At 35.0% G+C, this 27,029-nt stretch overlaps 1 protein-coding gene across 2 annotated transcripts in view; it reads left to right on the forward strand.

The window, feature by feature from the left end:
- Positions 1-27,029, forward strand: part of EPHA6 (EPH receptor A6) — an 867,849-nt gene that overhangs the window by 715,157 nt on the left and 125,663 nt on the right. For both annotated transcript variants that reach the window (XM_042998967.1, XM_042998968.1), the window contains 2 exons: positions 804-929; positions 23,917-23,978. In XM_042998967.1, the coding sequence (XP_042854901.1) occupies positions 804-929; positions 23,917-23,978 (188 nt within the window). The remainder of the gene's footprint in view (positions 1-803; positions 930-23,916; positions 23,979-27,029) is intronic.

Raw genomic sequence — 27,029 nt, forward strand, 5'->3', positions numbered from 1 at the left:
TTAATCTACACTGGGAAGATTTTGTCCTAGGAGTGTGCCACCTAAGTGACATCACTTCCCTTTTTCATGCCTTAGTTTGCTAGTCTATAAATGAGAATTTTTTGACTGGATGACCTATGATGTCTTTTCCAGCTCTGACATTCTTTTATTCACAATTCATGATATAATCTTATGAATAAACTTCCAAGTGGTTTCCTGTTGGGTTTTTTTGCTTCACAGTAGCCTTCTTAAAAGTGAAAAAGCATGTGGTTCTACCTTTGCAAGCTCTGTCTTCTTCCTAATAGAAAGGTGTAACAAATTAAGAATTGTGGATATGGATTTCCTTACCGCTATTTCAAAAACATATATAATTCCTGGATGGTGTAAAAGCTTTCCTCATTTTAAGCACCACTGCTGATAGACCTAAAGCAAAACACTGCTTCTTCCAGTGCAGCTTTGATCTCAGATCCCGCTGTGGCTGTCTCCTGCATGTCTGTCACTCATGTGGACAACTCTGCAAATAGACAACCTCAGTGACTTTTATTTATATCTGCTTTGTCAAATGTAGGTTTAGAAATTTTACCTTCACATTCTACTACTTGTACATCGTTTGGGATTATAACTAGTTAAGAGTACTTTCTTTTCAAAACCTAAGTTTGTTTTTTTTTTAATTATGAATAAAAATGCATTCATTCCTTTTAATTTTATAGCTTCCTTGTAAGGTTTGATGTTTTTATTAATGATAGGATTTTTTCCCCAGTTAAATGATCAACAGCTTTTCCACAAATAGATTTTGATTAATGTCCATTTTTATCTCTTAAAAGGATCCTTCCCGGCCATTGGGGTGGAGGCGTTTTGCCCCAGCTTCCTGAGGGCAGGGTTTTTAAATAGCATCCAGGCCCCGCATCCAGTGCCAGGGGGAGGATCTCTGCCCCCCAGGATTCCTGCTGGTAGGTATTTCAGGTGAAGTTTTCTGCCACCATATACAGCACAGGACTGTGCTCACAACTGAAAGATACACAATACAGAAATAAATATTTCTAAGATATATTGTTGAAAAAAAAATACAAGTGACCTTTCTTTAATGCAGGGACCACATTTATAATATCTAATGCCGTGAAAGTGGTAAAAGGAAGTGGAAGACAGATCTGTAACCTGAACACCCAGTTAGCATACTGCTGCTGCCTCCTCTAGAATAATTTTTACATAAATAAGGACTAGAGCTTCAGATCTCAAATTTTATAACTCAAGAATAAAAATAAGATAAAGTGGAGCTACTTTGCCACTTGGAATTCACTAGAAAAGAGAATTAAAAACAGCATTATTGACAGGCAATTCCATGTTTGAGCAAGTTTATAGAGATTTAATTAAAGTTTAATTTTACTAAAGAGAAATGATAGGAAGAAAAGCCAGAAAGTAGCAAATCTGAAACTTGAAGAACTTTTTTGAAAAAGAATATTAATGCACAGTTTCCCCTTAAACATGTCAGTCTGACCAAAGCTGTATTTTATCAGTGAAAGAAAGAAAATACAGGGAATTGAGCATTTTTCTTCATGTTTATTTATTTATTTTGAGACACAGAGAAACAGACAGCAAGTGAGAGAGGAGCACAGGCTCTGTGCTGACAGCACTCCAGGGCTTGATCCTACCAACCATGAGACCATGGCCTGAACCAAAATCAAGAGCTGGATGTCTAACCGACTGAGCCAGGCAGGCACCCTGGAAATCGAAATTTTTAAAATGCAATTTCAGGGGCGCCTGGGTGGCTCAGTTTGGTGAAGCATCTGACTTCAGCTCAGGGCATGATCTCATGGCTCATGAGTTTGAGCCCCTTGTCAGGCTCTGTGCTGACAGCACTCCAGGGCTTGATCCTACCAACCATGAGACCATGGCCTGAACCAAAATCAAGAGCTGGATGTCTAACCGACTGAGCCAGGCAGGCACCCTGGAAATCGAAATTTTTAAAATGCAATTTCAGGGGCGCCTGGGTGGCTCAGTTTGGTGAAGCATCTGACTTCCGCTCAGGGCATGATCTCATGGCTCATGAGTTTGAGCCCCTTGTCAGGCTCTGTGCTGACAGCTCAGAGCCTGGAGCCTGCTTCGGATTCTGTGCCTCTTCCTCTCTCTGTCCCTTCCCCACCCACTCTCTGTGTCTCTCTCACAAAATGAATAAACATGAAAAAAAATTGGTAAAAAATACTTTTAAAAAATGAAATGAAATGAAATGAAATGAAATGCAATTTCAAAGTTTAGTAAATCACTTTCTGGATTATCCATGATATTATTTCCGAAACAAATTGCTTTTTTCCCTGCCAATTTATAAAATATCAAGCTGCCTTCTTCTGTTGTATAAAAGATATAAACCCACTTTATATTTTGTATGTGTCTTAGCAAAATAGAATTAGGGTATTGATTCTTGGAGTTTTGTTTTGTTTTGTTTTGTTTTTTGAGAGAGAGAGAAGCAGAGGGCGAGGGAGAGAGAGAATCTTAAGCAGGCTCCATGCCCAGTGGGCACGTCATGGGCCTCAATCTCACAACCATGAGATCATGACCTGAGCTGAAATCAAGAGTCGGACCCTTAACCAACTGAGCTACCCAAGCACCCCTTGGAGCTTTACTTATTGTAATTCTAGGGGTACCTTGGTGGCTCAGTTCCTTAAGTGTCTGACTTGATTCAGACTCAAGTCATGATCTCATAGTTCATGAGATCCAGCCCCCGTCAGCCCCCCACTGGGGGTGGAGCCTGCTTAAGATTCTCTCTCCCTCGCCTTCTGCCCCTCTCCCTGCTGTGTCAAAAAAAAATTTTTAATTAGTGTAATTCTGCTGTTTTTTAGTCATGATTGTGCCACAAATTATGGTGATGACATCAATGTATTCAGGAGGGCTGGCCCAGCCAACCAATCCTGGGAATGTTTGAAGACACTAGGAAATCCAATAAAAACAAAATTCCAACACGCACATTTCTTGCTTTTCTTAACAATATTATACCAACAAGGCCTAACATTATTACATTTCTATTTTTCTGTTGCTCTTAAATTACCCTTGCCTTCTTAATTAAAACATACAAAATAGCAAATCGTAAATATGCTTTGATGTCGTTTGGTTTTATCATTGGACAATTACCGATATGGTTGGAGGCTTTGTGGCCAGCAATGCCACTGATACAGTAGGAACCAAAACTACATGAATTTAAAACTAGCAGTTTTAATTCTAATGAGTGCCACTTTTTTTTCCTCTTTAGAAACAAAAATGGTATCAGTTGCTCAGAAATGTTATTATTCTTACTGTTGGTGGTGATGGTGGTGTTGCAAAAGACACAAAATAAAAATCTATGTAAGCTAAGCTCTCAGAGCTGCAAATATAAAAAGGCAGTTTTCACATATATTATTAATATCTCAGTGATTAGAATTGAGGAATGGATGATTTGTAGTTTAATAGCTTAATCCTTAACTCTTAATGACAAATCTCAGTGGATTTAGGTATGTTTGGCAGAAATGACATTACACAGTTCAGAAGTAACTTGAATTATTCAGCATTACTGCTAAAAATAAATAAATAAATAACCCTTGTCATTTAGCCACTGAGAATAATAGAAGAAAGATGATGTTTCTATAGCACATACACAGAAGCAACTTTCTAGAGAGAGATCTGAAAGAACACTCTAGCACTCTGTTCTTCTAGGCTTTAAGCCAAATTTGCCTCCAGCTTTCATAGGAAAGAAAACTCAGTTCAGTTTCCATGACTTACATACAAATCAGGTGTAACAAAATTGCTTCATAAAAAATTTATAGATCTAAACTTGTTCCTGTTCCCTCAAACTGAAATTAACTCAACTCACTTTTCCTGGCTTATATCACTTTGATAAGCGATCCCTGTGCATTTCCTCTGGCACTATTCAGTAATGACTGCTACAGTTTCAAAGGTAATTTTTATCCTCTTACATTCATCTATAGGTTATTTCCCGAGAATTTCCTTTATAATTTTGTGTAAAGGAGAATGAAGTAGTAATCATGAGTTTTTATTCTTTCATATTTTTTAAAAGTATTTCTTTGCTATCTAATAAATGAACTCATCACCCGTTACGTTTAGGACATCATCAAGAAAATAGTTCCTCCCTTGACCTGTACCGTGGCACTTTGAACAGGTGGCCAATGTTTGACGGTGACTGGGCAGCAATCAATTTGCTTTATCCCAATTGATTATTTGTCACAGTACTTTGAGGGTCTCAAAAGACATTAGCTATGTGATTCAAGGAAATCACAAAGCCTGTTCTAATGATGGTGCTAATTTAGTTCCCAGTTACTTATCTTAATTGAATTTAAATGAGATACACGACGATGTTTCTTATAAAATCATTTATTTGTATTCATGTCACACTATGCTATCAAGGAACAGTGTTTATATAGTACTTATTTTTTTTAGTCTATTTAATTTGAGAGAGAGACAGAGAGCACACACACACACATGGGAGGGGTAATGAGTGAGAGAGGGAATACCAAGCAGGCTCTGCTCTGTCAGCGCAGAGCCCAATGGGGGAGTTGCACTCATGAACTGTGAGATCATGACCTGAGCCAAAACCAGGAGTGGGACTCAACCCACTGAGCCACCCAGGTGCCCCTATAGTACTTATTTTTGCACTAACTGCAATGAATCATTTAATTATGAGACCCAGAAAGCAGACAAGCCTAAAATCAGTATTTATTTAACTATTGTCAATTGTTTATACTGTCTATATGACCTTTTTTATTTCTAGAAAGGTCGTAGTAAAGAGTTCTCTTTCTTAGTTTCAAATAGAGAAAAATGCCAGAAACTAATTGACTGAAAATTAAATAGCAAGTATATTCATATATTTATTTTCTTTCTTTTTTAAAATTTATTTAAATTCAAGTTAATTAACATATAGTGTAGTACTGGTTTCAGGGGTAGAATTTAGTGATTCATCGCTTACGTATAACACCCACTGCTTATCCCAACAAGTGCCCTCCTTAATGCCCATCACCCGTTTAGCCCAATCCCCCCCCAACCTCTCCTCCAGCAACCCTCAGTTTGTTCTCTGTAGTTAAGAGTCTCTTATGGTTTGCCTCCCTCCCTGTTTTTATCTTATTTTTCTTTCCCTTCCCCTATGTTCATCTCTTTTGTTTCTTAAATTCCACATATGAATGAAATCATATGATATTTGCCTTTGACTGACACACTTATTTCACTTACACTCTAGTTCCATCTAGATACATTGTTGCAAATGGCAAGATTTCATTCTTTTTGATCACCCAGTAATATTCTTTGATGCAGTGGCTTTCAAGCAGTAGTTACTCAATAAAGTAAGAAAAGTCACAGGAGAGAAGAAGAGACAAGAGGAGAAAGGAAATAGAAGAGAGAAGGAAGCTGAGAGAGGAGAAGTGAGAATGGCAGAACTGATATTATATTTTTTAATGCAAAGTCTTCCCCTGCTGTATACCTCCTTATTAAAGTCAAATTTGGGGAACCTGGGTGGCTCAGTTAGTTAAGGGGCTGACTTCAGCTCAGGTCGTGATCTCAGAGTTCATGAATTCAAGCCCTGCATCTGGCTCTCTGCTGTGAACACAGAGCCTGCTTCAGATCCTCTGTCCTCCTCTCTCTCTCTGCCCCTCTCCCACTAATTCTTTCTCTCTCTCGCTCTCCCGCTCTCTCTCTGAAAAATACATAAACTATAAAAAATTAGAATCAAATTCTACCTCTCTGAAAAGAAGTAATGCCCCTTTTCTAAATGTATAATCAGGCACGTACTGTAAAATGGAAATAAATTGTCCTCTTTAATACATGTAGTTATTTCTTTTTTTTTAATTTTTTAATGTTTATTTATTTTCATGAACAGAGGAGGGGCAGAGAGAGAGAAAAACACATAGAATCCGAAGCAGGCTCCAGGCTCTGAGCTGTCAGCACAGAGCCCGACATGGAGCTAGAACTCACAGACTGTGAAATCATGACCTGAGCTGAAGTTGGATGCTTAAATAATTGAGCAAGCCAGATGCCTCCATCAAGTTATTTCTTTGATTTAATTCTGTAGGCATACAGTATCTGAAAGTAGGATGGAACATTTTTATCTGTCACAGAGCACTGATTACAAATAGGGTCTTAGATTTGTGGCTTATCGTATGACAGACTCTGCCTCTACCCAAACCCTTTATGTTTTTGGCGATTTCATACATATAGCATATACAAATAAAACCAGCATAATAAAGTTATTGAGAAATAAAATTACACAGTTACAATGATAGGATAATATATGGACGTTTCCTGATTTATTTTTTTCTGTCACTGCACAGCAATAACTATCTGACATTGTGTAGTATCTTAAATTTACACTAAGATCCAGACATTACAATGTGTCTTAAAAACTAGAGCTACTTATAAAATATAAAAGCATACTCATTATCTAATATTTACTCAGAAAATAATAACCTAGGTTAGTATGTTTAGATCATCGAAATTCTAGGTTACATATTTTAGCAGTTTTTAGTCAGTTGTGGGAGACTGCATTTTTCTTTAATTAGGTAAATATTACATATATATTTATATGTAAATATATATAATTTACTATATATAATATTTATATGCATATACACACACACACACATATATATATATAATATTTACTTAATTATACACACACACACACACACACACACACATGATTCAAGACCAAACTCAAACATATGCTTTAAACTAACAAGATTTATCAATTATAAACAAAGTCTATGAAAGAGAAAACAAAGGAAACAGGCAGCATGAGGGATTTAGAAATAGATAAATTCTGAAAGAAATCATCGTTCAAGATCTTCCTAATACTTCCTTTGTGGTTAATCTTGGAAGCTCTTCAGTTGTTGAGGGACTGTTCTTCTGAAACACCATCTCAGTTTGTCTGCTAGTGCTTTAAATACAATGCTATATATAAAACACCTCTTTTGACATTTTTACCTGAGCTTCTCTTCATTGCCTTCCATGTGTTAGGTTCAAAGTAAATGGCAAAGATGGAGTGAATCAATCCCATGAGACTCCTCTGCCTACACTGAAACAGATAGCAGGAGAAATACGAACATATGGGACCCAAACACCAGATTTGCAGTCACTAAATATATAACTAAAATAATGTTTACTATTATTTTTTTACCCTTTGAAAAAAGATTTGAATGAGCCTTCTACTCAGTTAGCCAGACTTTTTCATATCCTCATGAGTGTCCCCTGACTAGCAATGTTAGGAAATGAATTCACAGTCCAATTTTCTATACACTAACAACAGATCTAAGTAGACCATTTCTATAGCAAAGGACTTACAGAGCTAAGCCAATATTAAAATGTCTTCAAAATCCATTAACCATGATTATCAATATTTTCCTTTCCATATTTCATGTGAAATCCTATCTGATATGGAGTCAGGGCAAATATTACATGCACTATTATTCAGGCAAAAAATTTTATTCAGAAGGCATATAGTTTAGATGGTAGAAATAAGTTAGGAATGATAAATAAAGTTGAAGCTGCAGAGATTCTCAGAGCTAGTGCATATAATATCAGTTTTGATGCATACAGAGGACTGAAGAAAAGCAGTAACACAAATATATAAGACTAAGTGGCAGACTTTGAAAGAATATATGTAAGTTAAGGAAAATTGGCATGAACTCAGTATGCCAAGGGAAATCAACAGTAGGAAAGTATATAACTTTTAAATACAATTGAACTGCAGTTCAGAAAAATCAAAGTAAACCATCTCATTTTTTATATGTTCAGGCATTCTTAAAAAGGTCAGTAACTTTGCTTGAGATCCATAATTTGATATTTCAAAATTAATCATTTCTGACAAAATAATTTATATTGGCTATAGTTCTGAGGATGATTATTCTTTTCATATTTTTATGTAGTATAGATGACAATTGACCTTATTTTATCTTTAACAAAATATTGTTGTAATAAATATGCATAAAAGATAAGAGACAGTGGTTTACTTTTTAAGTAAGAGACTTTTAAGAGGAGAAAAGCTCTTTAATTAAAGGATGTATATTTTATACATTTCTGCAGCTGAGAATGTTGCCAATTACCTTGAGTGAGGTGTGTGTGAATCAGTATTTGCATGTGTCCACTCAAACCAAAAGCTAATTATAAACGGTATAGGAAAAACTGGATTAAACATACAAACTAAAATCCTGAATAAATTATTCAAAACATGAACTATGGTTAAAAAACAAAAAAGAAAAACTTTCATCTGGATTCCTAACTCCTGGATTCTTTGTTCCTTGACATTTGTGTGATTCCACCTAGGACCCAATAGCCCCTACTCAGTACTTATTTTATATGGTTCTCCCCAGAGAACCCTCCTCCTCGAAAGTTTGTGCATCTGCAAGCTTCAGAAGGAAACGCTGCAGAACTGCAACTCTTAAAAAACTGTCATGGGAAACCTGGGGCAGGAATGGGCAGGAGAACAAGATTATTCTATCTCAGGACTGAGGAGTGGCATAGAGAAAAGAGAGTCACTGATAAAATGACAGAGACCACTCCCAGCCAAGAGAAGCACAAGGAAAGTGATATGAGTAATTGTATTTCTATTCATGTCCCCAATAAACTACCCCTTTAAAATATCTGCACACTCTTATTGCTATGTTAGATGGTTATTTAAAAACACTTTTTGGGATATACTGATAGTTTCAAAACCTGTGCAAGAGGGGCTGGCCGGATAATGTCAATGTGTGTTTAGTCTGCTTCCTCTATTGCTTCAAGTCAGTTGGTTCCAAAGAGCACGGTTCTTTGACTTACTGAGGAAAAATACACAACAGGTTAAAAAATAATTAAAAACTTACAGAAGACAATGTGAAGATGTTTCTTATCCCACATGGGATAAGAAAACTCAGGATGGGAGCATATACAAAATTGAAGGTATAATTCAAACTTTCAAATAATATCCAGTTCATGAAACCTTTAATCAATTGCAGAATTTATGAATTTAAGGACTCCTATAGAGTCCTGATGTTGTAATACAGGTCATGGACTCAGATTTCTAATGGATTATACTGTTTCTTGGTCAAAAATAACAGACTCTTCGCCAAGAAAATAGACATATGATCATATATGTAAATATTTGCATACAATTTCAGGAGGTCTCTGGACACCTTGAAATCCATAAATGAAGAATCCTAGGTTCTTATAAACTCAATGTTTTAGAGAGTTATGTGTAGTTGACATAAATGAACATCATTATCCTCGTGTAAAATCGACAGTGCATTTAAAAGAAAAATTTTAAAAATAGAGCCGCAAGATGCATTTGATATCAAATTCTTGAACATTTATAAAGAGAATTTCAAGGGGAGGGGCCAAGATGGCAGAAAAGCATGGAAGTTTTTTTGCATCTATCCTCTCTGAAATGCAGTCAGATCAACACTATACATCTGCACACCTAGGAAACCATCTTGCACACCTAGGAAACTGATTTGAGGATTAACACAACAATCTGCATGACCTGAACCACAGAACTTGGCAGGGCTACTCCAAGGAACAAATCAAAGCACACCTGGTGGAGGGTCCAAAATGTCACTACGAGTAGGGTAATAAAATAGCCAAAGTCACAACAACAAAGAACAAGTAACAATCTCCCAAAAAAATACCTCCTGAATGGCCAGGTCCTGGACAGTGTATGACCATCATTTAATATAGCAGTGCTTGCAGGTGCAGAGCACACAACAAGCTTTAGAACACAGAAGGGACAGAAAACTCGCCAATATGACAAAACAGAAGAATTCTCCTCAAAAGAAATTCCAGGAAATAGCAACAGCTAATTAATTTATCAAAATCAATTTAACCAATATAATTGAACAAGAATTTAGAATAATAGTCATAAAATTAATTGCTGGGCTTGAAAAAAGCATAGAGGACAGCAGAGAATCTATTGCTACAGAGATCAAGGGACTAAAAAATAGTCATGATGAATTAAAAATGTTATAAATGAGGTGCAAAATAAAATGGAGGCGGTCACAGCATGGATTGAAGAGGCAGAAGAGAGAATAGGTGAATTAGAAGGTAAAATTATGGAAAAAAGAGGAAGCTAAGAAAAAGAGAGAGAAAAAAAATCCAGGAGTACTAGGGGAGAATTAGAGAACTAAGTGATGCAATCAAATGGAACAATATCCATATCATAGGAAATCCAGAAGAGAGAGAAAAAAGGGCTAAAGGTGTACTTGAACAAATCATAGCTGAGAACTTCCCCGATCTGGGGAAGGAAACAGGCACTGAAATCCAAGAGGCACAGAGAACTCCCTTCAGACATAACTTGAATAGATGTTCTGCATGACATATCATAGTGAAACTGACAAAATACAAGGATAAAGAGAGAATTCTGAAAGCAGCTAGGGATAAACGGACCTTAACATACAAAGGTAGACACATGAGGGTAGTAGCAGACTTATCTACTGAAACTTGGCAGGCCAGAAAGGAATGGCAGGAAATCTTCAATGTGATGAACGGAAAAAAATATGCAACCAAGAATCCTTTACCCAGCAAGTCTGTCATTCAGAATAGAAGGAGAGACAAAGGTTTTCCCCAACAAACAAAAACAGAAGGAATTCATCACCACTAACCAGCCCTACAAGAGATCCTAAGGGGAACTCTGTGAGTGAAATGTTGCAAGAACCACAAAGTACCAGAGACACCACTACAAGCATGAAACCTCTACAGATATCACAATGACTCTAAACCCATATCTTTCAGTAATAACACTGAATGTAAATCGACTAAATGCTCCAACCAAAAGACATAGGGTATCAGAATGGATAAAAAAACAAGACCCATCTATGTGCTGTCTACAAGAGACTCATTTTAGACCTGAGGACACATTCAGATTGAAAGTGAGGGGATGGAGAACTATCTATCATGCTACTGGAAGTCAAAAAAAAAAAGGTGGAGTAGCCATACTTATATCAGACAAACTAGACTTTAATTTAAAGGCTGCAACAAGAGATGAAGAAGGGCATTATATAATAATTACAGGGTCTATCCATCAGGAAGAACTAACAATTATAAATGTCTATGCACCAAATGCAGCACACCCAAATATATAAAACAATTACTCACAAACATAAGCAACCTCATTGATAAGAATGTGGTAGATGCAGGGGAATTTAATACTCCACTTAAAACAATGGGTAGATCATATAGACAGAGAATCAATAAAGAAACAAGGGCCCTGAATGATATATTGGATCAGATGAACTTGACAGATATATTTATAACTCTACACCCCAAAGCAACGGAAAATTGTTCATGTGCACTCTTCTCAAGTGCACATGGAACAGTCTCCAAGGTAGATCACATACTGGGTCACAAAACAGCCATTAATAAGTGTAAAATAACTGAGATCATACCATGCACACTTTCATATCACAATGCTATGAAACTTGAAATCAACCACAGAGAAAAGTCTGGAAAACCTCCAAAAGCATGGAGGTTAAAGAACATCCTACTAAAGAATGAATGGGTCAACCACGCAATTAGAGAAGAAATTTAAATATATGGAAACAAATGAAAATGATAATACAATCCAAATGCTTTAGGATGCAGTAAGGCAGTCCTGAGAGGAAAATACATTGCAATCCAGGGCTATCTCAAGAAACAAGAAAAATCCCAAATACAAAATCTAACAGCACACCTAAAGGAACTAGAAGCAGAATAGCAAAGACACCCCAAACCCAGAAGAAGAAGAGAAATAATAAATAAACAATATAGAATCTAAAAAAAAGTAGAGCAGATCAATTAAACCAAGACCTGGTTTTTTGAAAAAATAAACAAAATTAATAAACCTCTAGCCAGACTTCTCAAAAAGAAAAGAGAAAGGACCCAAATAGATAAAATCATGAATGAAAATGGAATTATTACAACAAATCCCTCAGGAATACAAGAAATTATCAGGCAATAGTATGAAAAATTATATGCCAATAAAGTGCACAACCTGGCAGAAATGAACAAATTTCTAAACACCCATGCACTTCCAAAACTCAAACGGGAAAAAATAGAAAATTTGAACAGACCCATAACTAGTGAAGAAATTGAGTTAGTTATCAAAAATCTCTGGGGAATTCTACCAGACATTTAAAGCAGGATAATACCTATCCTTCTCAAGCTGTTCCAAAAATTAGAAAGGGAAGGAAAACTTCCAGACTCATTCTATGAAGCCAGCATTGCTTTGATTCCCAAACCAGACAGAGACCCAGCAAAAAGAGAGAGCTACAGGCCAATATCCCTGATGAAGATGAATGCAAAAATTCTCAACAAGATACTAGCAAATCGAATTCAACAGCATATAAAAGAATTATTTATCATGATCAAATGGGATTCATTCCTGGGCTGCAGGGCTGGTTCAATATTCACAAGTCAATCAACGTGATACATCACATTAATAAAAGAAAAGATAAGAACCATATGATCCTGTCAATCGATGCAGAAAAAGCATCTGACAAAATTCAGCATCCTTTCTTAATAAAGACCCTCGAGAAAGTCAGGATAGAAGGAACATACTTAAACATCATAAAAGCCATTTATGAAAAGCCCACAGCTAATACCATCCTCAGTGGGGAAAAACTGAGAGCTTTCCTCCTGAGAAAGGAACACGACAGGGATGTCCACTCTCACTGCTGTTGTTTAACATAGTGTTGGAAGTTCTAGCATCAGCAATCAGACAACAAAAGGAAATCAAAGGCATCAAAATTCACAAAGATGAAGTCAAACTTTCACTTTTTGCAGATGACATGATACTATACATGGAAAACCTGATAGACTTCACCAAAAGTCTGCTAGAACTGATACACAAATTCATCAAAGTCACAGGATACAAAATTAATGTACAGATCAGTTGCATTTTTATACACCAATAATGAAGCAACAGAAAGACAAACTGATCCCATTCATAATTGCAACAAGAATCATAAAATACCTAGGAATACACCTAACCAAAGATGTAAAAGATCTGTATGCTGAAAACTACAGAAAGATTATGAAGGAAATTGAAGAAGATACAAAGAAATGGAAAAATATTCCATGCTCATTGATTGGAAGAATAAATATTGTTAAAATGTGAATACTACCCAAAGCAATCTACACATTAAATGCAATCCTGATCAAAATTGCACCAGCATTCTTCTTGAAGCTAGAACAAGCAATCCTAAAATTTGTGTGGAACCACAAAAGGCCCCGAATAGCCAAAGTGATTTTGAAGAAGAAGACCAAAGCAGGAGACATCACAATCCCAGACTTTAGCCTCTACTACCGAGATGAATCATCAACACAGAATGGTATTGGCACAAAAACAGACACATACACCAATGGAAAAGAATAGAGACTTCAGAATTGGACCCACAAATGTATGGCCAACTAATCTTTGATGAAGCAGGAAAGAATATCCAATGGAAAAAAGACCGTCTCTTTAACAAATGGTGCTGGGAGAACTGGATAGCAACATGCAGAAGAATGAAACTAGACCACTTTCTCACACCGTTCACAAAAAGAAACTCAATGTGGATGAAGAACCTGAATGTGAGACAGGAAACCATCAAAACCCTATAGGAGAAAGCAGGAAAAAACCTCTTTGACCTCAGCTGCAGCAATTTCTTACTTGACACATCTCCAAAGGCAAGGAAATTAAAAGCAAAAATGAACTATTGGGACCTCATGAAGACAAAAAGCTTCTGCACTGCAAAGGAAACAATCAACAAAACTAAAAGGCAACCAACGGAATGGGAAAAGATATTTGCAAATGACATATCAGACAAAGGGCTAGTCTCCAAAATCTATAAAGAACTCACCAAACTCCACACCCGAAAAACAAATAATCCAGTGAAGAAATGGGCAGAGGACATGAATAGACACTTCTCTAAAGAAGACATCCAGATGGCCAACAGGCACATGAAAAGATGTTCAACATTACTCCTCATCAGGGAAATACAGATCAAAACCACACTGAGATTCCACCTCGCACCAGTCTAAGTGGCTAAAATGAAGAAATTAGGAGACTATAGATGCTGGCAAAGATGTGGAGAAATGGGAACCCTCTTTCACTGTTGGTGGGAATGCAAACTGGTGCAGCCACTCTGGAAAACAGTGTGGAGGTTCTTCAAAAAATTAAAAATAGAAATACCCTATGACCCAGCAATAGCACTGCTAGGAATTTACCCAAGGGATACAGGAGTGCTGATGCATAGGGGCACTTGCACCCTAATATTTATAGCAGCACTTTCAGCAATAGCCAAATTACGGAAAGAACCTAAATGTCCATCAACTGACGAATGGATAAAGAAGATGTGGTTTATACGTACAATGGAATACTACTTGGCAATTAGAAAGAATGAAATCTGGCCATTTGTAGCAACATGGATGAAATGGAGAGTATTATGCTAAGTGAAATAAGTCAGTCAGAGAAAGACAGATACCATATGTTTTCACTCATATATGGATCCTGAGAAACTTAGCAGAAGACCATAGGGGAGGGGAAGGGGGAAAAAAAGTTACAGTGAGGGAAGGAGGCAAACCATAAGAGACTCTTAAATACTGAAAACAAACTGAGGGTTTACTGGGGGTGGGAGAGAGGGGAGAGTGGGTGATGTGCATTGAGGAGGGCACCTGTTGGGATGAGCATTGGGTGTTGTATGGAAACCAATTTGACAATAAATTTTATATATGTATATGTATATATATATGTATATATATACACATATATATATGTATATATATATGTGTATATATATACATATACATAAATATATATACACACTCATATAGAAAATGGAAAAAAAGAGAATTTCTATTTTTTTCCCAGAAAAACATGAAAGGTATGAAGTCTTTAAGTAATCTCCACATTTTTTACTAGTTCTTTTTACTTCTACTTTACTAGTGGTTTTTTTTACTATTTTCAGATTCTTTAAATACTATTAGCTTTTGAGCTTAGTTATTATACATTCTTATTGGCATAAATGCTACTTTTATCTTAATATAATTTAAGAAGTTTGAATCTTAAAAATCTGGACCTTATTTATATGGCTGTTTAAATTCTCAGTTGAGAATATACGTCTAGTCCCTAGAGATCTTCATGTTTTATTATTACAAATTGTGTCCTCTTTTTTGATGCTATTCAAAGAAACTATCAACACTTTCAAAAGATTCATCCCAGAATCATTTTCTTTTCTCAAAGAGAAATTCTAAAAAAAACTTTATACAGCTTGCTAAATTAACTGGGTCTCCATGTGAATTAGTGTTTAATTTCTGTGTTGGTTGGAATTGCTGTGTCTTTGTGTTTACACCTTAATTGGAAACACGATAACTGAGCTGCTCAAATGTCTTTTCCTCTCCCAGAGGGCTGTATGCATGCTCTCATGGGCTGCTGGGCCACTTGTGAATATAAATAAGTGGGGATAGACCAACCCTGTTATAAAACTTGTCACATCGCAGCATTCTTTTGCCTTGTAGGACAAAGCACAGTGGAAGGTGCCCGTGGCACAACGTAGGGTTTTCTTAGTTGTGTTCACAGAGGTCTTAAAAGAAAGTTTAATTAGCAAAACTGAACTTTCTTTTTTTTTTTTTAAATTAAACTCCTTATAAGAATTACAGAAAAGGCTCAAAAATAAGTAGTAACTTTCCTGGAAGGGAAAAAGGAAAGTAGTTGGTAGTTTAACTTATATATGTGTTTCAAGAAATACTTTCTCCGTTGTTAAAAATCTCACCGTAAATAACCTATGTAGCTAGAATTAAATCTGTCCTCTCTGGACATTTGCTTTATTTTTAGATTTTGTGTTGATTTTCTTTTGATTAGCAAATGGTACAAAAGACCAAAACGCTGAATATTTGATTAGTTGTATAACCATAAGACACTTATGAAACCAGAAATAAAGGATACCATTTGAAACACTACTGGAAAATATGCTACCTTCTCTCAAAATCTTCAAGACTGTCTTAAAATATTTCCTTGAAGGATCCTCAGCATTATTATCATCAATTGATGCTTAAGAATGGGGAAAGCAAAATCTAAAGGTTTTTTTCCAGCAAGTTTCCTTAGCCTGTATTGCCTGTTTATATAGAATATTATAGAGCTTTATGCGGCTTTAAAATCCAAGAACTTCTCAGGGTGCCTGGGTGGCTCAGCTGGATAAGCGTCTGACTCTTGGTATTGGCATATGTCACGATCTTGTGGTTTTCCTGAGTTCAAGCCCCTCATCAGGCTCCATGCTGACAGTGCAGAACCTGCTTGGAATTCTCTGTATCCCTCTCTCTGCCCCTCTGCCCCCTGCATTGTCTCTATCTCTAAATAAATAAATAAATAAATAAATAAATAAATAAAACCTTAAAACCCTGCAACTTCTCAAGGACAAAACATCTTTGGGAGCAACACAGTGCCCAGTCCATAATGCGTTTCCAGAATGTGTTTCTAAGATGAGCCACAGATATTTAGGGCAATGCTTTATGTCTTCAAATTACTAGCGGAGACCCAAGTATCATTTGGGGGTATCAGAAGATGGTCAAGAACTCAGACCCTGGAGCTAGGTCTCCTGCATTCAAGTCTTGGCTCTGCCAGTTGCTCACTGTGCATCCTTGGGCAAGTTGCTTAAACTCTCAGTGCATCCGTAATCTGAGCTGTTAAACTGAACTAGTATTTATCCTCGCCACAGGGGTTGGTATGAGGGTTAAATGAGGTCACACCTGTAAAACCCTTAGAATAGTGCATGACATATTGAAAAACTTATTTTTTAAAGTTAGCCATTCATTACATATGTGCTGACTTAGATGTAGTATCTATTTTTAATTTACCTACACAAAAGTGTTTCACAGAAAATAAGAACAAAGGCAGCATAAAATTATTTATTTGTCACATGGTTTAATTCAGTTTTGAACTTAGGTATTACACAGTATTTCAAGTCACGAGAATGCTCTGATGCATTTTGTTCCTTCCTACCTAGTAGTAATTAAATAATTGATTGGTGTATAATCAATCATTTCACTATAGTTGAAAGCAAAAAGTCATAAACCAGATCATTTTAAAACACGCACCTTTAATTTTATCATTGTCATAACACTTTTGTAAATATGGATGTAATAAAAAAAAACAAGAGAGCCACTCTTAAAAATTCATATGTTATTAAAATTTTGCAATATGGTTAGTGTCTTAGAGTGAAAACAAAATCTAACATTAGGCATCATTGGCAGTAACTTTCATTGTCAACAAGACATGTCTAATTACAGAGAAGTCTTTTTTCCCATATGGTAATTTTCAGTAGGCAGGATAGTACTGAATATTACTGAAGTTAATTGATGCAGATGGTATGCCACTGTTCTCTGGAACTGGCAGGAAAATTACGTCTCATTTCTCAAACCTCACACCTTTTATTTACTCTGAAACAAATCTAGATTAAGAAATGCTACAGTTTTCACAAATGTAGTCCCTCCTCCTAATTTCTGCTCAGCGATTTTATCATTGGGTAAAATAATTTATTCTTCATCATTTTTCAGAGCATTTGGATGGCTTCTGAATTTAAAAAATAAAATAAAGAAATTAAGAGAAAACATGGAACCAAATCAACAAAGTCATCACGTAGATTCAGGAATTTCAAATAGATTTAAGGTTAAAACCAATTCCAGATTAAGCAAAAAGACACATTGTTACAGGTACAAATGTGTAGAGTACAAAAGACAGCATAGCTTGTTAATGGGGATAAGAATCTATTTCCTACAGAAGCTATTCCAAAGAAACTATGTATTATAGTGTGTCATTTAAAGTAATAAAATACCCATTTTGATTATTTTACTCTAGGAGAAACCATCTTGTTCTTTAAAACAACTTCAAACCTGTCAATTTCAGGTGTGTAGGATTTAAGTAGACTTCTGAGACCATCAAGAAAGCTCCTAAATATACTGACGTAGCCATTTTTGGTTATGAACCTTTTTAACTCCGAAAACCACTTCTTAGTTTAGGACTTAACATCAAGCCAGTAAGGTAGGATATGATATTTGCATTTATCCATTCATTCTTTAAGCTGTTATTGGGTGATTCAGTATTTAGTATAATGTACTATTCCCTGTGTTTTAAACACATTTTCTCATTTAATCTCACTTCTCACACAATAGAGGAAGTGTTATTATTATGTAATAATATGTAATATACAAATATACATGAATGAAGAGACAGGCAGTAGCGTGAGTTATGAAAAGTCACTTGCCCAAAGTGGAAAAGTCTTTAATATCATATTATCTAATACTAATCCCACAACTTCTAATTGCACTGTGCAGAGCACACAAGGTGTAAGGTAACCAACTATCCCAATTTGCCCGAGACATAAGAATTTCAGTGCCAAAACTGAGAATTTACTGTATTATATAAAACGTGTAACTAGTGGTGATTTTTACTTTGCCATAGGATATAAAAGAATTTTCATGTCCATACCAAACTACAATAAAATATGGAAATGATCCACTTTTGTAAAACTTTTTGTTACATAGTGGGCAACTATAATAAGGGGAAAGCAGATAATTGTGCACAGAAAGGAAGGAAAGTAAATGTACACCAACATTTTTAAGTGCCAACTATTGCCAGACACTGTGCTAATTATGTTGTCTCATCTAATTCTTTGAAAACCATATGTAGTATATAATATTATGCTCATTTTTCAAATGCAAAAACTGAAAGAACAAAAATAACTTGTCCAAGATCATGAAGTGAATAGGTAGCAGAGCTAAATTTTGAAGTTTTCTTTCTTCAAAACCATATATTTTACAATGAAGATAATTTAAAATGTATTGATTTGCCATCCTGTAATTTCAATAACTCTTTTCTTGGTCTAGAATCAGTCATAAAGAACATCTTTATATGTGTTCCTTCTGGCATTGCATTTAAAAAAAATGAAATTGAGTACCTATTAGGTGCCTAATTCTGTGCCCAATAGTGAATTTACTGAGAAGAACTAAGCACACTTCCTGACCTCCAGGGCATTTTATGGAGGGAGGCAGACACCTACACAGCAAATACCAATTCCATACCATAAGTGTATCACATATACTTGATTAAGATATAAAAGGAGGAGAAAGTAAACAATCAGTTCTTCCTAAAAGGGAAAGTGATTCATAGAATTGACAGTGGAGACAGTATTTAAGTTCTACTTTTTCTTTTTTAAGTATATGATTTTACCAAGTGGAAACAGTGAGAAGGCAGTCTTCCAAGGAAGACAGGGAGGTACAAGTAAAGCCACACTTCATGAATTATGAGTCCCCTAGATAATTTGAAAAACAGGAGTTAGGGAACTAGTGGGAGGTAAAAGATGACACTAGAACAAAGGCAGAGAAGAGATTGTGAAGGAATTTATTGCCAAGCAGTGTAGATTTTAATTCTGCAGCAAACAAGACAATAAGTAAAGCAAGTTCTTAAAGGAGGGTATGAAACATTAGCCCTTTATAGTAATTGACTGTTTACCTATTTCCGTTCTCCTTTTCACTATACACTCCATGAGAGCAAGGACCTTGCATTGATTGTGTTTTTTCAGAAACTAGAAGAGTACTTATATATAGTAGGCACTAAAAAAAAAAAGTTGGATCATTCTTTGAAACAGTGATTATATAAGTATTAACAAGTACAACCAGCAAATGATTATTGTAATAAGTGAAGCAAGAGAAAATAAAGGCAGAATATGGGCAGTGATAATAGATTTTATATAGAATCAGCACAACTTAATAACTCATGGACAGGGGTTTGATAAAGTGAAAAGTCCAATATTAAAATGGGATTTCAAACCTGGGTAACTAAGTAGATGGTGATGTTTTAACCCCAACAGGAATATAGGAGGGAAAGCAGGTTCAGGGGAAATGTTAAGATTTTATTTGAATCCCTTTAAGTTAAGATTCACATGGGACATGATCTGATAATCACCAGTCAACAGTATAAAGGAAAAATAATTCCCCAATTTTAGTACTTATCTGGTGAATAAAAATAATTATTTAATATATTATAACTTTGTTCAAATTTATGTCATCCATATCTTTTGAATGCCTTAGAGGGATAAGAAAAGTATTTATTATCAAATCCATTTGAGATCATTATAATTCACTATCTCTACAGCAGAAACAGGGGAGGTAGAAATAGGTTAAGTAACTGGCTCCAAAGTCCTGAATTGCAACTGGGGAGGGGATAAATACAGGCAATGTAACTGTCAATCCAAATTATCACCACAAACTTTATTATGTGGTAGATAAAATATAGACATGATATAATGTTAAATAAACTAAAATTGTTTTAAATCTACAATAGAGTTTGGGGGTCATTGTGATTTCTTTAGATTCTTGATATTACTGACATCATATTAGAAATGGCCAAGCTGATACAAAATTCTACATCCAGTACAAACTCATTGCTTATATGAAAATGTTAAATCCCAATCCCCTTCTTTCACATATCTTCTTGAGGCAAACAAATAAACAAACAAACAACACTATTTCACTTGCAAAATGTTTTCCCTAGAACATTTAAAGAATTCCTTTCTTTTGTTTTCTTTAACAACAGCACAAGAAAAATATACTCTTATCACCATATGGTTTCTCAACACCACCCATATCAAAATCATCTTAAGTATTAGGAAACTGTAAATTTGAAAAAAAAAATCATTAGTCAATAGTACATTAAAGTCCCAGTTAAAGGAAGTAATTTTTGTCTAAAACAGAAAAAGATGATCTGGGATTTTGTGATTCATTGTGTTCAGGATATGAATAAGTGATTTCTTACAGGGTTTTGATTCCAATGTAATTTAACATACCAATAAACATTTCTGGGCTACTTTTTGAAGGAAAATGAAAGAAATTCACTTTTTTGTGTGACTTCAAGAAGTGTTTTTGAAAATTTCTTAAAGCAAGCCATTGAGACTTCTAAAAAAAAGTCTAGGGATGTTGAGACTTGACTAACATTCAAGAATCCTGGAGTTTGTCCATTGACTTCAGTACAAAGCAAATACTAAGTTAATTCTGTAACATGAGGCACTTGGGGAAGTGGCCAAAATTGGAAAACAGGTGAGAAAAGCTGAAATGTTTTGAAAATATAAAAATAGAATCACCTCCAAATATATTTTCCAAGAGCAATAATGTATTGTATAATTTTTACATATTTAAAAATATAACAGACAAAGCACTGTTGCCAATAGGATTCTCTCACCTATCCACATATTTGAATACCATCCTTTCATAATTTCCCTATACTTATCTATTTTGTTGATTATAAAATGTAATCATAGACTATAAAGTTGCTTGTAATCTTCACAGTGTAACTAACCCTCCTATAGAAAATCATTAGGAAACAAATAACAGGTTAGATGCCAGCAGTATTCTAATAAAACAACTCCTTAGTTTAATAATAGCAGCTCTAAATTGGCATTACTGCACAAAATACAAAAGATGCAGAGCTCAGATGGGAAGCTTATAATTCACAAGAAACCAGGGGAGTCTTCATTTGACTCTTTATTATCTTTAATGAGAAGATGAAACTTGTCACTGATGAATTTTAAGATTGTATAAAGTGTCTCCCAAGGAGTTATAGATAGAACTAATTTCAAAGTACTTGGTATTCACATAGATTAGAATCTTGCCGAAATACTTCAGTGTTACTCTCTGAGGAATTACGAAGTCATTGAGAAAAATCAACTCGTTACTATAAAGCACCTACTCTGCTCAGCCTTACAGGAGGTAGTTTTGAGAAACCTAATGAATGGGGGGAGACATAGCATCTATGGGAAAATAAGAGAGAAAAACAACCTAATATAGAACCAGGCACATTTCATAGTGCAGACAATAGATGTGATGGGAATGCCACTAGAGAAAATATCACCATGGGGACTTTCACAGAAGAGGTGTGAGGTGAGATCAGGGAGAAGCAAATTGGGAAATAATCCTGGCAGGGGAATACCAAAAGGGAAAGGAGAGGAGGCAGGATTGAACCAGTATAGATGATAATAACAACAAATGGAGCAGGAGAGGACAGGGCTAGTTAGGAGAGATGAGGTCCAGCAAAGGAGGATAAGCCTTACGGCTTCTATCTATAAATTATGTCTGAGAGGCACCTATGGCATAAAAGTTAAGAGCTTAAACTCTGAGACAGACTACTCGACACTGCCACTTAGCTCTTTGATGGGCAAGTGCTTTAATTTTCTATCTCAATTTCCTTATCTGTGTAATAGGGCTAATAATAATTTGTATTAATACAAGCGAAGTGCTTGCAAGCTCTTTTGTATCAAAACTGACATTCTTAGGGAGAGGTATATATATGTTTCTCTGGCAGCATGGTCAAGGTAGATTGAAAGGGTTAACTCTGGGTAGGTGAACTCAGGCAGTCACTGTAGTAACCCAGCATTTCCCCTTAACATCTATGATCCATTACAATTGAAACTAGAATAACGGTCTCAGAATTTCCATATATAAGTATAAAAAATGATCTTTTATTTTCCCTACCTTGCTAACCAAGTGTTTGCATCCAGCTCCTGTTTCCAAGCTCTCTGAAACCAATGGCCAAATAAAAGATTTCATGACAAAGTGTCATATTTAAAATCTGGATCTTCTAGTTCTTTGCTACAATAGTGCTGACAGTTCATTTGACCTCAGGATTTTCTGATAAAGTTCTATATCTGTGTTTGGGTGAAAGTAATGACTTTGAGGAACATTATGGAAATCCACCAAAATGGAAAATTTCTTTGGATTCTAATACTATGCATGATAAATTGGGAGCTTTATTACTACATTTAACCTTTAGCACATCTTTCTTTAAAATATAGATTCAAATGTAAAATCTAGCATTTGCAGACATTGTACTAATTTGTTACAGTCACCCTTTTTAACCCACAAGGCTTTGAGTTCATAACAGAGACATGAATTACAATATGAGGTCTAATATTTCCATCATTGGTACACATAATTTCTTTCCAGATCTTCTTTGTACTTACGAGGAAAAAATGTGCACAGTGCAGATTCAATTGCTAAAAATTTCAATGAGAAGCAAGGAATATAGAAGTAAAAAATAAGTATGTCATATATGTTTATTTCAGGTAAATATTTTCTCTTCATCTGAAATTAGTTTATCTTTTAAACTTGAGCAATTTGGCAGAACAAATAGATTCTTTTCTTTGAAACAAATCTAAGTTATTTATGTCAAATATTCTACCTAATAGAGGTATTGGGAACTGTAGCAATTGCAAATAGATATGATAAAGAAGAAATAAATGATGTTCAGTTTCTGATTTTAGCTTCTGTTACTAGACTACAAAATCAGAGCTACTTATTTTCATGCACTGTCATCAATGTTTTGTTGATCTAATCTATGTCCAATAAAGACATGATCAAGAACTATTGCAAAGCCCACCAACTTGGTAGCATTCATCAATCTACTGACATTTTTCTACTTAAAAGCCCTTAAAAGCAGACTATGACTAATGGTTTATAATTTCTTAAAGAGAATTTATGAATTTCTCCTTTCCTCTTTGCCTTAGGAATATTTCAGAAATGCCCAGTCTAATGTAATTCAGCCACAGTGACTGCACCACTGTAGGACAAGGTGTTCTGCAAGTGCCAAGGCAGCTACAGGGACTGCTTAAACCCTGCCTTCAGCTTGTTCATGATCTTTTAGGAAAAGCTCAGGACAAAAAGAACATAATATAAACAAGTGATTGCAGGGCTTCAGAAAAGGAAATGCTTAATTCCTTTTTAATTTGTATTCTTTATATGAACTCAACAGAAATGATGCCATAAAAAAAGGGGAGATGCCTATGTGTAATAGGGAGACTTTTGTAGAAGCACGTTGGCAAATGAAGTTTCTATTAATAAAATACAAGTAATTTAGCTGCCACAGCTGGAAATCTCTTACTGCAGCACATATTTCCGTAATTGCTCTAATCCTTGTGTGTTCTTTTGCTCTTTTTGCAGGCAGACCAGTAATGATTGTGGTGGAATATATGGAGAATGGATCCCTAGACTCCTTTTTGCGGGTGAGGTGTTCTTTTCTGATGGCATTTAAATAAGATATTCTGAGTTCTAGATTTAAATCATTTATCATAAATTAATTTTTACATAATGTTATTCATGGATTTTTCCATGAAGAATAGCAACATTTTCTCTAGGGTGCATTTCTCCGATACTGTGATACATTAGTGTGTTACCAACGGGAGGAGTATATATACATATAATAATATAATTGATTTCTCCTATAAATTCACATGCCTTATTAATATATATATTTCCAAATGATGTTATAAAGAGATTAAATGAAACTCAGTTGTCTCACATAAACATTCATTTTGTTTTATCACATTTAACTATTCAGCATGATGTTTTATGCATGATCTATAATGCTGAGCCCCTTAAATTGATGTATATTTACGAATAATGACTCAAGTTCATATCAGAAAACTGGTTTTATCACTCTTAAGTTTGTTTCCCTGACTTTCAGAAAACAAAAGAAAAAAGAAAAAACCCTAGCAGAGATTGTTTTCAGAACAAAAATTTTAAAGCATTCTTTTTAAAGTGACTTATCCTTGAAAGTATGGTGTATACAAAAATCATTTGTCTCACATAGTAGTAGAGAATAACAGAGCAATCTTGAAGTTATATTTCAAATGTATTTATACATTGAATTGAATTATAATGTCTTTAATATTTAAAAAGCCATCATATGCTACAAAAATACTCATTGATAGTAAAAAAAAACAATACAAAAAATAATTACTACAGTAAATATTTTTCATCCCCAGCAGAGGTCACATATTTGAATGTCATTGTATTCTCAAATATTCATCTATCTGCAGAGATATGGTCATTTTTTTACTTATAACATGACTGGACTTTTGCTATTTGGAATATATTATATTATTTGTTATCTTCATTTTCATAGGATAAAAACAGTCTCAAGCATTCTTTCTTCATTTAATTTTTTTGTTCTATGTTATTTGGTTAAGTTCTGCATCTTACCTTTCTTTTTTTAAATCTCATTTTCATTTATTTTTCTTGAGTTCATGCCCTCTTTTTCTGACTTCTCTCAATATTAGCAGTAATGATATATTTACCCTGTGACTGGACTTGATGCCCAGATTCAATGCCAGAAGCTGAATTCAGCAAAATCGTCAAGTTATTACAGAGCAATACTCTTCACACAATGCAGTCTCTCAACCAAGTATGCTTTTTAAAGCAAAATGAAATTCATAGGTGTTTGGGGACATGAACTATTTGTTTTTATTTTTTCTGTAGCCATTCTCAGGATGTTATTTTATAACTTGTATTCATTTCTCCTGTAAATGTGCTAAATTATTTTAGAATAAATTATCAGGACCACCTATGGTACTTTGAAATGCATATATAGTTAGGACCTTCCATTATGTTTATTCAAAAACTCATTCTTATCAGACATATACCAACATGACTTATTCTCTAATGATGCTTGGGATAAGTTATGGATTTTTTTTTGCATCAACTATATCCTAGAGCTGAATATAATGGCAAATAAATGCAGCACATACTCAATCTAAATTGCTCTTGAAAATGGGATCAAATGACTGCCACAGCAAATTAGGAAAGAATTCTTAGCTTCAGATATCCTTTTTATCCTGCTGAATCATGAATTAATTACAATATATTATAAAGAAAAGATAATAGCTTATCAATAAAATATTTATGTAGAAGCATCTTGATACCTGTTTATAAGTGGTATATTTCATGATTTAAAATTTAAAAACTAATATTTTTTGGCTTTTGTACATTATATAGGTAAGACACCACACAGTCTGGGAAAGAATAGATGTTCGGTTAATGGTGGCTATCATTACCACTGCTGTAAGAATCTGAATGTCAATATATGCCAGATCATCTTGGTTCTGTCCCTTCCAGCTATGTGACCTTGTGACTTGGGAAAGTTACTAACTTCTCTGTGCCTCTGCTTACTTATCTATAAAATGGGAATATTAACAGCATCTACCTCATACAAGTGTCATTGAGTTGATTATTTTAAAGCTTATAAAATAATACATAACACACTAAGTGGTAGAGTGATCATTCAAACTCAAGTCTCTGACTCAAAAAGCCATGTTCTCATACACTTTTTTAAATAAAATTACTTTTACTTCTTTTTATAAGTTCACTGCCATATCCCCATGTGAACTTGTCTCCTGTCTGCACATAGAATTTCTATTAAGATAAAAATCACATGCATGAGAAAGAAAAAAAAAAAAACATGGCCAAATACTCCCTTCTTACTCTTCTTTAATATTCTTACCCTTCTTTGTAATCATATCTCTTTTATCCCAGAAGCTCAAAGTGGTATATAAACTTTATGTCAATAGCAGATGCTCAACTCCCCATGGCAATATATATATATATATATATATATATATATATACATCTCCCACAAATTCTCAAAAACGAAGTCATTTTTCAAACTACTGCTTTAGAATTTGATAATCGCAGCTTCTGTGAGCACAGAAAGAGGAAGTGGCTAAGTGCATTGCATTGTAGGGAAGTCATCCATGGCTCATTAATAGCATTCTGTGCTTGCTAGAAGCAGAAAAGATTTCCCTTTGGTCTCCCACATATTTGAAAATCACTTCAATTTACTTTTATATGAAACAGTGGTAGCAAAACTAAGTACAAAATTACAATCTAGTGACAGTGGTGGTAGCTGGCTGGCTGTGATATTGCACTGGATTCATAAATCTTCTATTGTTCAGGATCCTTATGGACATTCCTCCAGATACATATTGGCAAGAGGTGGTGTGGTTAAGTGCCTGTGTTTGTGTATGTGCGCGTGTGTGCATGTGCACACGCAGATGGGATATACGTAGGTATGTGACTGTGTGTGTGTTTTCAATTTAAAAAAAAAATGCATTCTGACTTAGTAAGGAGAGCATCAGCCCTGTTGCTCAGAATGTATGATCTTACTGATGTGCAAATTTTCCTAACTTTTCCAAGGAAATACACTAGTGTGAATTAAATGTAATCTTGACCATCATCCCTATACAATCTCTCTTGAACTATGTATACGGATTTCATAA

Source organism: Panthera tigris, chromosome C2 (assembly GCF_018350195.1).
Source record: "Panthera tigris isolate Pti1 chromosome C2, P.tigris_Pti1_mat1.1, whole genome shotgun sequence".
Lineage (NCBI taxonomy): Eukaryota > Metazoa > Chordata > Mammalia > Carnivora > Felidae > Panthera > Panthera tigris.